Here is a 14981-nt window from a genome sequence, read left to right as displayed (position 1 = left end):
AATGGAACTCCAAACAGACACAATGTTTCAACACAATAATTCAACAAGTAGTACTAAAACAATGAAGTCACAAAATGAATAATAAATTTAGCAATATGACATGTAAAACAGGACAGACTTGAGCATTGTAAAAGTGAATAAAGCTTTGAATATGTTTGCATAGCATAACAACCAGACATGTGAATGTTCTGTTTCTTTGGTAAACTTAACTTGCTTAGGTAAACATTCATCTTTCTCTGCCTTAGCAGAAGGCCACATAAATTGCAATTATCTCCTATTTTTTTATTTATACCTCTTAATTTGTTCACTGCAGTATTACTTAACTAGATTATTTGAAACATTTCTATAACATATGGGATTCACAGCTCAATCCCCAAACTATAATACCGACACAAGTCTACCAACACAAACAGAATATGCACAGGTAGAGGACTTGAGGATCAGTACTATATCTTGTCTGAAAAACGATTTACTGATAGAACATTGTGTCACACCATATGGTATTTCTGATCTGTGAAAAGACAAACTATTTTAATTTCCAGTGCACTAAATCCCTTAATCTGAGCAAACCCAAGTATCCTGCTAGAATCCAAAATGTAATAAACAGAAGGATAATCAAAGCTAGGAAGGTGAAAGTATGCCTAATAATACTCTCCCAGATGAACACCTAAATCCTTGTAATTTAGTACTGCAGAGAAATTTTAGAACAGCCTAAGTATCTGGGTCAACAAGTCTATCAGCAAAACATGCACGCTTCAGAGAGCACAGAGCACACATTATCTCCCAGATAGTAGGCAAATCACTTACCATCTCAGTGCAATCTTGATTGGTGTGGTAAGGCAGGAAGTGAACAAGTCAGCTGGCAAGTCAGGGATCATTGGTAGCAACTCACTGGCTTCACATGCTGCCAGCTGAATACAGTTTTTCATCGAAGGGGGCAAGGGCATCTGAGCAAGGGGATGATTTGGATTAATTGCAGCCACCTTTATGGGAGATCAAAATAAAACAAGAAACAGTTAAGTCTTCCTTTTGATTAACTATCATTCTCTGGAAAGTTCCCTTACAGTCTAGGTCTTTGAGAATGGAGGTAAGAACTCAGCAAATCATTCCATTCAACAATACTCAAATTGTTAACGATATTGGTGCTCAATTATAATTCAAGAATGAATAGCTCTAAGCTTTCTCTAATGGCTGATCCAAAAGATGTCATTCCTGTGCTCTTTTGATCTAGCACACAACCACAAGCATGGAAAAAGCCTGTGGGAAAGCAGATAGTTTTTGCAGATACATTGATTTGTCTCTGCAAGAGACAGAGAAAGATATTCATGTGAACTACATCATCAAAGATAGTCTTTATGTCTAAACAGAAGTAAAATAAAATTTAAAAGTTTAAAATTCTGAGATCTTCCTAAATCACCTTATGAGGCTTATTTGCCACCTACTTTAATTTCTTTTAGGTGCCAGTCCAAAACTAGCTTTTGATCAAGGACTTTCTTATCAGCTTTTTAATGGAGAGCTGGTGTTTTAAGGGGTGCTTGCTCTTAATGGCTTGTTTTTATATTGTGATGTTGTTTTAATTATAAAGTGCCATGAGCAGGACTCTGAAGCAGCAGCATAGAAATACACAATTAATTGAATTAGATCTCAGCAGCCATTCTGGATCGCTTAGGCAAATATGGTTTCATTTTGAATTTGGATTTGGAGAGAAGAGAAGGAGTGGACAGGTAAGAAAGATAAGAAGGGTAGAAAGAAAAACTAGAGAACATGGAAGAACACCGTGGGAGGATTGGAGGTAAGAAAAGAAGCAGGGAAAGTGAAGGCACTGTGAGAGGGAAGGAAGTAGGACCAATGTGGGGGGAGGTAACATCTCCCTCCTAGGTCCTCACAAATCCTGTTTTTCTGATTAGTTATGTGGACAGCTGGAAATAAAAAAGACTGGGAGTGATACCTCAAAGAAGATCTGTGCAGACAAGTCTTCAATGCTCTGAGTGAAGAATTAGTTGTGCTACAGCTTTGTGCACTTTCCACAGAAAGTGCACTTTCCACAGAAATCATAGGAAAGTAAGTTTGGTTTAAAGTCATTGTTGCCACTGCAAAAAGCTTTAAACTCTAGACACTAGCAACCCAAGGGCACTCAATGAGGCATTCTGTGTCTGGGATCTTGATGCCCTGAACAAGTTTCTCTTCTAGTCTTACTACAGTTTGTTCCGGTTATTGCAGTAACCATACTTCCTTTTCTTTCTCCATTCTGGCAAAACAATCTGTTTAGCCCAAGCCCATCTCTCTAATTTTTTTAAAAGGTAGTTTTTGACATCTCAGGAGGTTTCTGATTAGGATAGGGCGCTTCGGTGTCCGAAGTGGGCGCTTGCACCTGAAGCAGCCAGCGCCACGTCACGGGGTGGGGGGCGTGGCCGTTGACGTGCTGACCGGTGCATACACTCAGCTCTGCACCTGCATGTGTGTGCCGACTGGTGACTCCGCAACACAGTGCTGCCTGCTTTGGGCGTGAGTGGCCACTTCGGACACCAAGGCGCGCAAACCTATTTCGGATTGCTATCAAGTGTTTGTTCCAGGCCACAAAATAACACTTGATGGTCACCTCCAAGCCCTAAATGGAGATCAGAAAAAGAAGAGCTGGGTTTTTTATACCCCGTTTTTCACTACCAGAAGGCGTCTCAAAACAACTTACAAACACCTTTACCTTCCTTTCCCCATAAAAGACACCCTGTGAGTTAGGTGGGGCTGAGAAATCTAATAGAACTAGAGAGATCTGACTAAGCTAGCAATTCTTCATATTTAGGAAGAAGAAATTATATGTGTAATCAGAGAGCCAGTTTGGTGTAGTGGTTAGGAGTGAGGACCTCTAATCTGGCATGCTGGGTTCGATTCTGCGCTCCCCCACATGCAGCCAGCTGTGTGACCTTGGTCTTGCCATGGCACTGAGAAAACTGCTCTGACCCAGCAGGAATATCAGTGCTCTCTCAGCCTCACCCACCTCACAGGGTGTCTGTTGTGGGGCGAGGAAAGGGAAGGCTACTGCTTTGAGCTTCCTTCATGTAGAGAAAAGCGACATATAAGAACCAATTCTTCTTCTTCTAATAGATGCTATGAATAAAAAAGAAAACCATATGGAGATGTTCCAATGAAATCTATTCCAAAAAGGAGAAATTTGTCAAGGCAAGAGGATTATTATGCAGAAGGAAGACACAAAGAAGTAAAGTTCATGCCTCTTTAGAAGACATATGACTCTTAAAACAGCAAGCAGGCAGCTTGTGTGGATCTTTCTCAAAGTTCAGCGTTTTCAAGAGCCCAAAAGCAGTAACCAGCCTGCAATAACAGCTCAACCTTCTGTCCAGTACAGTGATCACAAGAGAAATATCAAATCATATTACTTTCAAAATAGAGTCAACAAAATGAAATCACTCCAAACTGGAAATTGCTTCTTAAGGACTGTAGGACATCCTGACTATAAGTGATGCTTGATCCACAAACATCCATGAGTCCATGATGGGAAAATAGCCAGGCTAACAGAAGTGTTAAATACATCTTCCGTACACTAGATGAGTATTGATAAATACATTATGCTAACACTACATTTGCAACAATGGTTAGAAATTATTTAACATATACGGTATTAAATGTATTTATTCTGCTTGTATAGATATTCAACAGAAAGGATGAGCTTTCTTCCTTTCAAACATCACATCCCCATTTTCAGAACACTTACTAAAATCTCCCGACAACAGACACCCTGTGAGGTAGGTGAGGCTGACAGAGCTTTAACAGAGCTTCTCTATGATAACAGCCCTAAGAGAATTGTGAGTAGCCCAGGGTCACCCAGCTGGCTGCAAGTGGAAGAGTAAGGCAACAATTCTGGCTCTCCCGAATAGAGTCTGCTGCTCTTAACCACTACACCACCTTGGCTCCCACTCCCTCTCTTTTTTGCTGTCCTTATCAGAAGCACAGGTTCCTGGATTTTTCCCCACTGGGGAATAGCATCACTAATGGTGAGGCTGTTTGCAACCCAGTTCGGCTGCAGCATCAACCCCTCCCCCCCCCAAGCCACCCAAACTACAGCCTTTCCTTATAGCAACCAGCCAGCCAGACATTATATGGTCAAAGTTCAGCAAGTCATAAGTTCCAACAAAGATTTAAATTACAGTGTTACAGAAATATAACAAATTATTTAATTTAAAAACCATACAATCATCAGGGAAGTTTGAGGGCCTTGTGCTCTATAGGTACAAATTTGCTGATGGTTCCCGGCCCATGGGAGGTATGCCTAGCTTCAGCCAGGGCCTTTTTGGGTCTGGCCCTGACCGGGTAGAATGAGCTCCCAGAAGAGCTAAAGGCCCTGAAGGAACTCTCTCGGTTTGGCAGGGCCTGCAGGAGTGAAGGCCTTTCTATGGCTATGTAGCCCCAATAAACAGAAGTAAGCAGCTGGTGTTACTGTATATTTAGATTGCACAGGAGATAGGGAAAAGAGTATGTTCTCTATATCATGCTGCTATTCAATATCTAGTATTCTTTGTTTTAAAATACACTTTGAATATGTGTAGCCTAAATCCAAGATCACAAGGAAGTCCACTTGACCTCAACCAGGACCAGAGCCTTTTATGTCCTGGCCCCCACCTGGTGGAACAAGCTCCCAGAGCAGACCAGCACCCAGACAGAGCTAAAACAGTTTTGCAAGGCCTGCAAAAAGGAGCTCCTCCACCAGGCACTTGGTTGAGGTAACCCAAAACAAACAAACAGCTACTGGGAGGGAAGGGGGGGAGGGAGGGGGGGGAGAGGGAGAGAGAGAGAGACCCAGCTTGAAAACTTTCCTAGAATAATCTTTAACCAAACGATCTGAAAGTTGTCCAGGAGTTGCAATAAGCCAACCCATGGAGGAAGAAGTTGATTTTCTGCCAATGTTTTATGGAGGTGATGCATGCCAGTCTCAGGTCGGAGCAAGGGACTTGCAGGGCTGCTCTTAGGAACGTTGTTGGAACACACTCGAAAAAGGCAAAACGACATGAAGAAGGCCTGACCATAGTCTCACACATGAATTGTTTTGGCTTCAAAAAGATTTAAAGCTGCAGGCATATAATGCCTGCCCCTAAACTGCAAAAATTTAATAATGTTAAAGACAGACTTCTGGCCAGTATTTGCTGCATATATATAATGGGGGGTTTTTGGAGCCAGAGGTCTTAAGGATTGTGCCAAGATACTTAAATGTGATCATCTGCTCTATCATGTGATTGTCAATACTTCATCATCTCAGTTTTGGTTTCTTACCAAAGGCCATGATTTTTGTTTTTTGATAATTATTTCTAAATGAACTTCCCTATAGTAATGGGTTAGTGGTTCCAAAGCTCTTCTCAATCCCACAAGGGTCCTTGATATAATGGCTGCATCATCAGCATACAATAGTATTGAGATCCAGCATTGGTGCAGCTTAGGCTAGCAACTATGGCATCATCATACAGCCAATCAAATCTGGCTATTTGATGCCATGTAAAATTGTGTCAATCCCACAGTTCCTTATACATATAATTCTGTTTTTATTAGAAACATAATTTGTGTTCCAATGCTTAAATATGCAAATCCCAGACAAAGAGATTCATAGTAATTATGGAAAGCAGTTTGAACTTTGGAAACACAACTCAAAGGAAAATATTTTTTGTTCAATATTACTGCTCTGGTCAAATGCAGCATTGAGTTAAGTAAGATAATCAACAGGGACACTCTGTAACAAATGCAATCTTAACCATTTTTTGCCTTAATATTTGTGAAAAGCCATTCTGGGCGGAGTGCTGACCAGGACACCGCCAGGTGTCTGGCCTGCGCTTCCGCCTGCACGGGCCAATACAGGCGTGCCCGGATTGTCCTGGCCCCTGGAGTGCCCATCTCCAGAAGCCAGCCCCGAGGCACTCAGCCCACCTTACAGCCAGATGCTGGCTGGCTGACAAGGACAGTGCTCCCGCGGCTCCATGCTTCACTGCCGATTGGTCTGCCCGCAAGGCGCCATAGTGGCCCAGCCAGAACTGCAGCTGTCAGCGGGTCAGGGGGGCTACTGCCTTGCCTGACCCGTGGCAGCCCAACCAGCTACGGGGTCGTTCGCCAGGCACCACCGCAATGCACTGCTTGGATGCCACACACCCTCTGACCGACCACTGACCCATCACGCCCACCACGACTACAGTCGGTCTATCGCTGGCTGCCCCCTCTGGAGGCACGCCCCGCTAGCACCCGTTGCATTCCTGGATGCAACAGGCTAGAATGCTAGTAAAACACAAAGATCCTATTGTTTAAGTGAATACCATTGAAGAAGTAAGCTCTGCAACAAAAACAATGGTCAAAGTTATGGTCATTCATGTCACAAACACAAACTTTTATAAAACATCCTGTATAACACCTGTACAATACCATACATGTAGTTTTGCAATTTGGTCATGGAATTGTCAGGGGTAAAAAAAAAAAAAAAGCAATCTGAAAAATCACCATGGCACAAAAATACTTTGAGGCTTATTTTGCAGTATCCTGAGTTTTGGGGTTTGGGTAGAAGTGGAAGAGACACTTGATGAACAATGGGCAGTCCAGAATCTACAACTGGCCAAGAGACAGTGGCATTTGTATCAAGGAAGAAACCTTTTCTGATAGTACAAAATCACAACTTTATGTCCAACAAAAGGATTACTACTGCTTGATTTTCAAAGTAAGTTTCAACATTGTCTGACAGAAAAGAACCAATGATTCATATGTGTCCAATATCTATTTATACAATACATAAGTAATAAAATGTCTTGTTTATTTCCTGTTTAAATCTTGAGATAATCAGAGAAAAATATTTCCAACAAGCAATGCTGCACAAATATATCACCCAAACAGTGCTGGACGAAGTTCCAGTATTTCCTTGTTTTACAGGAGATTTTTTTCAACAGCAAATCTAGAAAATAAAATATTAACAGTGCTAAGCACTGATTACAAATTCTAATTCCCAAAAAGGACAAAAAGGCAGGCAGATACTTACCTTCTAAATAATATCCTTATCCATGGTTCCTCTATATATTTGTGAAACAGCCTGGGGGGTGGGACGTGTCCGGCTGTCCCGGTTGGAATAGGTCGAATCAGGGCAGCTCCTGCTCTCCATCCCTGGACTCTAGCCTCTTTGCTCTCAGACACACCTCAGTGCCTGGGGCCAGCAGCAGGTAAGGGGAGCGGGCAAAGGATCATGGTGGAGGGCCTGCTAACAAGGGCCTCTTGGCCTGCTAAGCAGGGCCTGCTAAGGAGGGCTTGCCAGCCTGCTGACTGCCTGCTAAGGAGCTCTGTCCTGTGCCTGCTAAAGAGCTGGCCCGCTCCCACCCGCCCCACTTGATCCGGCTGCGAGCTGCGGCCCAAAGCCACCTTAAGCTGCCTGGCCGGGGGCCACGGGAGGGGCCCTTTCAAGGCCCATTCTTAGGAACAGGCTTTGAAGCTAGTAAAGAACATAAAGAATTTCCAACTCAGAAATGGAACAAAACTGAATTGACTGCATTTTTATTCTTTTTACTCTAATCAAGAAATAAATTAGAAAATAATTGTAAAGTTGTGTTCCTAATATCTATTAAGTTGTTGTTGTTGTTGTTGTTGTTATTGAGATATGACAACCAAACTGAATAACTTCTGCCAAGAGTGCATCTGTCCTCTGGATCGTTAACACAATTCCAGAGAGAAAAATCTAATAGTAATTTAGCTTGGCACCTAATCACCATCACTTTAAGATTAGATTTAAATACATAGGCTATTCATATAGTTATAATAATTATTTGCACTAAAACTCAATTGCCAATGACCAACAAATTACATTATATGAAGGTACTCATTTCCCAAGATGGATTGAGTCCATGTGGGTGTAGAGTACAGAGTTTGTAGATGTAGCAGCATTCTTCCTGGAGATGCAAACATTGAAAGTCTGTGTAATCTTTCTTTTCAATACCTTTAGAGCCCCAAATTTAAAACTGTTCTCTGAATGTTGTTTTTCTATAAAGTGTTGAATCAAAAGAGTATCTCAGTCTTCAAGTCAGAAACAATGTTCAATAAGACTTAGGTACATTTAGACATTTAGCTTCTCATTTGCCATTGTTTTTTATCCACTGCCATTGTGGACTACAGTGATTATTGTTGTTCAGGTGACTGATACAACTGGCTAGTAGCACAAACAGTAATTCGCGTTAGTAATCTAGAGAAATGGTTCCACTGTATCTTTGGACCACAGAATTATAGCCTGATTAGGAGCTCCTACTGGTCAATCTCTAGGAATTATTCATTGAAACCTCCTTGTACATCGTGCCTTGTAGAGGCACGATGATAGTTCTGTAGCCTCCAAACAGTAACTAAATTAGGGTCATAGTACAATAGTTTCAAGTACAGATACTCCAAACAGAACATTTTACAGCAGATTTAAGATCAAGTGCAGACCTCAATCTCACACGTTTATTTGTTTTTACTCATTTATTTTTCCATTTACATATCACCGGTCTTCCAATGGTCTCGCAGCGGTTCACAGGAATAAAGCATTAAAATACAATAAAATTCCATAAAATCCTCCCAAACAGCAAAGGCGACAAGTGGTCATATAAACCTTCTAATTACTCCGAATCCCATCCCTCCCCATCCAGCCAGAGGCAAGTCTTCCTCCACTGGGAGTGAGGCGCCATATCTGACTGAACCTTGCAGGGATCCTCAGATGGAATACCGAGACTCTACCCTGGCCTCAACCATATGCCTGGTAGAAGAGCTCAGTCTTGCAGGCCGTTCGGAAAGCTGACAACTCTGGCAGGACCCCCAGCTCTTCCGGGAGCTCATTCCACCAGGTTGGGGCCAGGACTGAAAAGGCCCTCGGGCCCTGGGATAACCAGTAGATTCATACCCAATGACCAGACCCTTGCCAGACTTCCTCACTGAAAGAATAAATTAATGAATGTATCATGCAGATCCCATTTTAATTAATGTTGGGGCTTCCTGGATTTGCAAAACAGAACCTTTACATTTTTTTCAGGGATGGGGAGAGTCTGAATTAAAATAATCATGTATTCTTTCTAGTTAACTTTTTCATGTCTCCCACTATTAAGGGAGAAATACAGTGTGACCTAAAGTTTCTCCCCCTCTACATCTACTGTGGCCCTAGAATAATCTAAAAAGCCCTCCAGTTTCTCTTCTTTTGCTAATGCTTTCTCAAATGCCCTCTGCTACATCTGGATAGCATTTAGGGACATCACCAAGCACTACCAGAACATTGGCAGAGCACAGTGGTTACTTAGGTTATTACATGATTTAATTTTTTCAAGAAACCTACTTTGTACACGACATTTCTCTTATGTGGAGGATGAACACTGGAAAATATGGACAGTGGTATAGAACATAGAGTATTTTGAGTGAAGGACAGTATACTACTAAAACAGCTTCTGAAGGGGTATGCAGTATAATGAAAGATGAATGTGTGATTTTTAACACATGGTGGTACACACCATATAGTTGGGTGTTTTCTCCTCTATTTGTATATATAATCATGGAGGAACATTACCGGTTGGAACTCAAAAACTGTAAATTAAATTCATGAGACAGATCTCTTTGTCTTCCCTGCAAGCTCCTATGCTCCTCAAAACATGCAAAGTGATTGGGGGAACCCAGCAGCAGAAAGGGGGAATTGGCACAGTCTCCCGCTGTACAAACTCTGGCTTCATTCAGGGAAGACTGGATGATTTCTAACAGTTTCTCCATGTCACATCCACTTTTCCTGAGGATTTCCTGACTGAGAGGAGATGCTTTTAGGAGAGCATCTATCCTACCAGAGGATAGGACAGATTCATTTAATGGATTCCATCTTTTCAGAATGCATGGTAACTCAGAGGCCCAGGGTCTCACCCACTAGCTGGTGTTCTGTACCTTTCTGTGCTGCTGTAGTTTATTCTAGCAACACAGCCAAGAGTTTACAGGAGACAGTGAGAGGCCAAAAGGACTGGGAGTGGAAACTTGAGATTGCAGTTCTCATAACTGTGAGTGCAGGCGAGGCCTGGTGATTTCTCAGAACTAACACCATCCTCATCTTCTGTGTACTAACAAAGCCAGAGAAGAACCATTTCCCCCCTAAAATATTAAGAAGAAATTCTCCACAACGCTGACATATAATATAACACTCTGGATTGTATCTTCAGAGATTTATCACTGCCAAACAAATGAAAACTACAAATCTGATTTCATCAGTTTTGATCAGAAGCAGTTAGTTATGTTCCCTACTTTAGTCTAAAGGAACAAGAACTGCCACACTTCCATTTAATTCTCACACATACAGAAGATATAAACACAAGGGAATATCATGCTTTAGTACAAACTAGATTTGTAAAAGGTCTGAAAATAATGCAAGAAAATCCAGTGTGTCAGTCCTCATTTCTGTGTAGCCTGAGCATGTATAGCAGTGGTTCTCAACGTGCGGGTCAGTACCCCTTTGGGGGTCAAATAACCCGTTCACAGGAGTTGGGGCAGGGCGAGCAGGTTGGCGGGGGGGGGGGGAGGTGCTGCTCCTCCTGAAGGCATCTGCCAATTTATATACAATTTATAACCAATGTATATACAATCATAGAATCATAGAGTTGGAAGGGGCCATACAGGCCATCTAGTCCAACCCCCTGCTCAACGCAGGATCAGCCCAAAGCATCCTAAAGCATCCAAGAAAAGTGTGTATCCAACCTTTGCTTGAAGACTGCCAGTGAGGGGGAGCTCACCACCTCCTTAGGCAGCCTATTCCACTGCTGAACTACTCTAACTGTGAAAACTTTTGTCCTGATATCTAGCCTATGTCGTTGTACTTGTAGTTTAAACCCATTACTGCGTGTCCTCTCCTCTGCAGCCAATGGGAACAGCATCCTGCCCTCCTCCAAGTGACAACCTTTCAAATACTTAAAGAGGGCTGTCATGTCCCCACTTAACCTCCTTTTCTCCAGGCTGAACATTCCCAAATCCCTCAACTTATGTTCATAGGGCTTGGTCCCTTGGCCCCAGATCATCTTCGTTGCTCTCCCCTTTCAATTTTATCTACGTCCTTCTTGAAGTGAGGCCTCCAGAACTGCACACAGTACTCCAGGTGTGGTCTGACCAGTGCCGTATACAATGGGACTATGACATCTTGTGATTTTGATGTGATGCCCCTGTTGATACAGCCCAAAATGGCATTTGCCTTTTTTACCGCTGCATCACACTGCCTGCTCATGTTTAGTTTACAATCCACAAGTACCCCAAGGTACTTGTGTCACCTAGAAGCGTATCTCCCATCCAGAAGGCATGCTTTTCATTTTTTCTGACCCAGATGCAGAACTTTACACTTATCTTTATTAAATTGCATCTTCTTCTCATTTGCCCATTTTTCCATTGTGTTCAGATCTCGTTGAACTCTTTCTCTATCTTCCGGAGTATTTTCCAGTCCTCCCAATTTGGTGTCATCTGCAAACTTGATGAGTAGTCCTTCCACCCCCTCATCTAGATCATTAATAAATATGTTAAAAAGTACCGGGCCGAGCACCGAACCCTGAGGTACCCCGCTACTCACCTCCCTCCAGTCTAATGAAATACCATTGACAACAACTCTTTGAGTGCGGTTCTCTAACCAATTCCCTATCCACCTAACTATCTGGAAATCCAGATTACAGTCCTTCAATTTATCCATCAGAACATCATGGGGAACCTTATCAAAAGCTTTACTAAAATCGAAGTAAACGACATCAACCGAATTTCCACGATCCAGCAAACCTGTCACTTGGTCAAAAAAGGAAACCAGGTTGGTCTGACAGGACCTGTTGGAGACAAATCCATGCTGACTTCCTTGGATCACCAAACTGTCCTCCAGATATTTGCAGATCACTCCCTTTAATATCTTCTCTATTATCTTCCCCACAACAGAGGTCAGACTCACTGGTCTGTAGTTTCCCGGGTCATCCTTCCTCCCTTTTTTGAAGATCAGAATAACGTTTGCTCTCTTCCATTCCTCCGGGACTTCTCCAGTTCTTAAAGAGGTCCCGAAGATGATGGACAAGGGTTCTGCAAGTTCTCTGGAAAGTTCTTTCAGCACTCTCGGGTGCATTTCATCCAGCCCAGGGGATTTGAACTCATCCAGAGCAGCTAAATGCCTCTCGACAACCCATGTCAACCTGCCACCCAGACACTATCCTTTGACTACTGACATCTCTAGATGTGCCTAAATCTTTGACCTGTGGGAAAAAATAGATGTAAAATAGGCGCTAAGCCTTTCTGCTTTCTCTGCATCTTGTCTATCCGTACCCAACAGTGGGCCTATTGCCTCCTTTACTTTATGTTTGCTCCTCACATAACTGAAAAATCTTTTCTTGTTACAATGGGCTTCCCTGGCCAATCTTAGCTCACCCTCAGCTTTGGCCTTTCTGATGATTGATCTACAGTGCCTAGTAACCTGTAGGTACTCTTCTTTAGAGCTCTGTCCTTCCCTCCATTTCCTGAACATTTTCCTTTTCTTTCTTAGTTCCTCTTGAAGTTCTCTGTTCATCCAAATAGGCTTCTTAGAGCTCCTGCAGTGTTTTCGTCTTTCTGGGATAGTCATTGATTGAGCATGCAATAGCTCTTGTTTGAGTAGCGCCCACCCTTCACATGCTCCCTTCCCTTCCAGCATTCTCGTCCATGGTATGACACTCATCATGTCTCTGAGTTTATTAAAGTTTGCCCTACGAAAATCCAACATCCGCGTCTGGCTACAAGCTTCCTTGCCTCCCCATCTCAAAAGGAATTCTATGAGGACATGGTCACTTCCCCCTAGGGTCCCCACCTCCTTCACCTCATCCACCAACTCTTGCCTGTTGGTCAGTATTAAGTCCAGTATGGCTGAACCTCTTGTGGGTTCATCTACCATTTGATAAATGAAATTGTCAGCCAGGCAGGTCAGAAACTTGCATGACTGAGGACGCTTCACAGAGTTTGTTTCCCAGCACACATCTGGGAAATTGAAGTCACCCATGATGACAAGGTCATCCAGTGCAGCTAAATGCCTCTCGACAACCTCTCTATCCATGTTAACCTGCCACCCAGACACTGTCCTTTGGCTATTGCCATCTCCAGATGTGCCTAAACACTTTGACCTGTGGGAAAAAATAGATGTAAAATAGGCGTTAAGCCTTTCTGCTTTCTCTGCATCTTGTCTATCCGTACCCAACAGTGGGCCTATTGCCTCCTTTACTTTATGTTTGCTCCTCACATAACTGAAAAATCTTTTCTTGTTACAATGGGCTTCCTGGCCAATCTTAGCTCACTCTCAGCTTTGGCCTTTCTGATGATTGATCTACAGTGCCTAGTAACCTAGGTACTCTTCTTTAGAGCTCTGTCCTTCCCTCCATTTCCTGAACATTTTCCTTTTCTTTCTTAGTTCCTCTTGAAGTTCTCTGTTCATCCAAATAGGCTTCTTAGAGCTCCTGCAGTGTTTTCGTATTTCTGGAATAGTCATTGATTGAGCATGCAATAGCTCTTGTTTGAGTAGCGCCCACCCTTCACATGCTCCCTTCCCTTCCAGCATTCTCGTCCATGGTATGACACTCATCATGTCTCTGAGTTTATTAAAGTTTTCCCTACGAAAAACCAACGTCCGCGTCTGGCTACAAGCTTCCTTGCCTCCCCATCTCAAAAGGAATTCTATGAGGACATGGTCACTTCCCCCTAGGGTCCCCACCTCCTCATGAACAATGGATCTTCATGGCATTGGTTAGTTTCAGTTTAATTTCTGTGAAGGAGCACTTGCATAATTTTATGGTTGGGGTCACCACAACATTGGGAACTGTATTAAAGTGTCACAGCGTTAGGAAGGTTGAGAACCACTGATGTATAGCCTATAAGATGCATAGACTCCCCTACATCTTCCTTTTCCATTTTCTCGTAAAATATAATAATCTGCTTCAAAGATATGCAATTACGTGGAAGGATAGAGGAAGATTAACTAGTCTTGTTTAATGCAGTATACTTGAGCAGCTCATATAACTATCTAGAATTATGGTATATTTACAGATACCCTCTGAATTCAATAAAGCCAGTTAATTAGAAAACTGATGGCTGGATTGGGGTGCCTTTTTCCAGTATAAGACCAACCAAATGACTGGAACTTGTATGCAATTTTTTTAAAAAGAAATCAGCACTTGCCTTGGAATCAGACAGGACTTCAAATGCATCACTTGCAACTACCAGTCTTCTCATAAGCAGCCATCACAGTGCCAAGAATGACATGAACCCAAAGAAAGAGAGAAAAGACAGAAAACCCCACAGAAGCAGATTTTGCATCTAAAACTCAAACTGCTTTTTAAATTTGCCAAAAACCTTTGAGGATTGGATTAGGACAAAATATAAATAACTTTTTGATACACATGAGACCTTGGCAAGTAGCCCCAATAATAGAATGTGGTCTCCCAGGAGGCACCTCTGCTAGCCTACCACATATTTGGCAATGTGCAATATGGTACACACAGTGATCAGACTGGCAGCGGCTAAAGATGGAAAGTCCCTGAAATCATCTCCTGGACTAAGAAATCAGCTTAGAAATTCATCTGCTCTGAGATCACTAGAACAAGATAGAAAACTCCCTTCCTCCCAACATTTACATTTCTGAACAGAGAACTTCAAAAGGAGCTAAGGAAGAAAATGGCAACGTTCAAGAAGTGGAGGGAAGGATAGACCTCTAAAGAAGATCATCTGCAGATTACTAGACACTGTAGGTCAGCCATCAGAGAGGCCGAAGCTAGGAGTTGAGACTGGCCAGGGAAGCCCACTATAACAAGAACAACTTCTTCAGAAATGTGAGGAGCAAACATTAAGTATATGAGGCAATATACCTGCTGTTGGGTGAAGATGGAAAGACTCTGTCAGAGAGAAATCAGAAAGCTTCAGTACCTGGTTTGCCTCTGTGTTTTCCCAGAATATGGACATGTCTAGGGATGGTAGTAGACAAGGTATACTGT

The 14981-nt window shown here is 42.6% G+C and overlaps 1 protein-coding gene across 5 annotated transcripts in view; it reads right to left on the bottom strand.

Annotated features, from left to right (window-relative positions):
- The window catches only part of RPTOR (regulatory associated protein of MTOR complex 1), a 520373-nt gene that overhangs the window by 303904 nt on the left and 201488 nt on the right, over window positions 1-14981 (bottom strand). For all 5 annotated transcript variants that reach the window (XM_077328221.1, XM_077328217.1, XM_077328219.1 and 2 more), the window contains one exon: window positions 808-983. In XM_077328221.1, the coding sequence (XP_077184336.1) occupies window positions 808-983 (176 nt within the window). The remainder of the gene's footprint in view (window positions 1-807; window positions 984-14981) is intronic.

The sequence above is a fragment of the Paroedura picta genome, chromosome 3, assembly GCF_049243985.1.
Source record: "Paroedura picta isolate Pp20150507F chromosome 3, Ppicta_v3.0, whole genome shotgun sequence".
Taxonomy (NCBI): Eukaryota; Metazoa; Chordata; class Lepidosauria; order Squamata; family Gekkonidae; genus Paroedura; species Paroedura picta.
The sequence above is the reverse complement of the archived record's forward strand: the minus strand, read 5'-3'. Positions and strand labels throughout refer to the sequence as shown.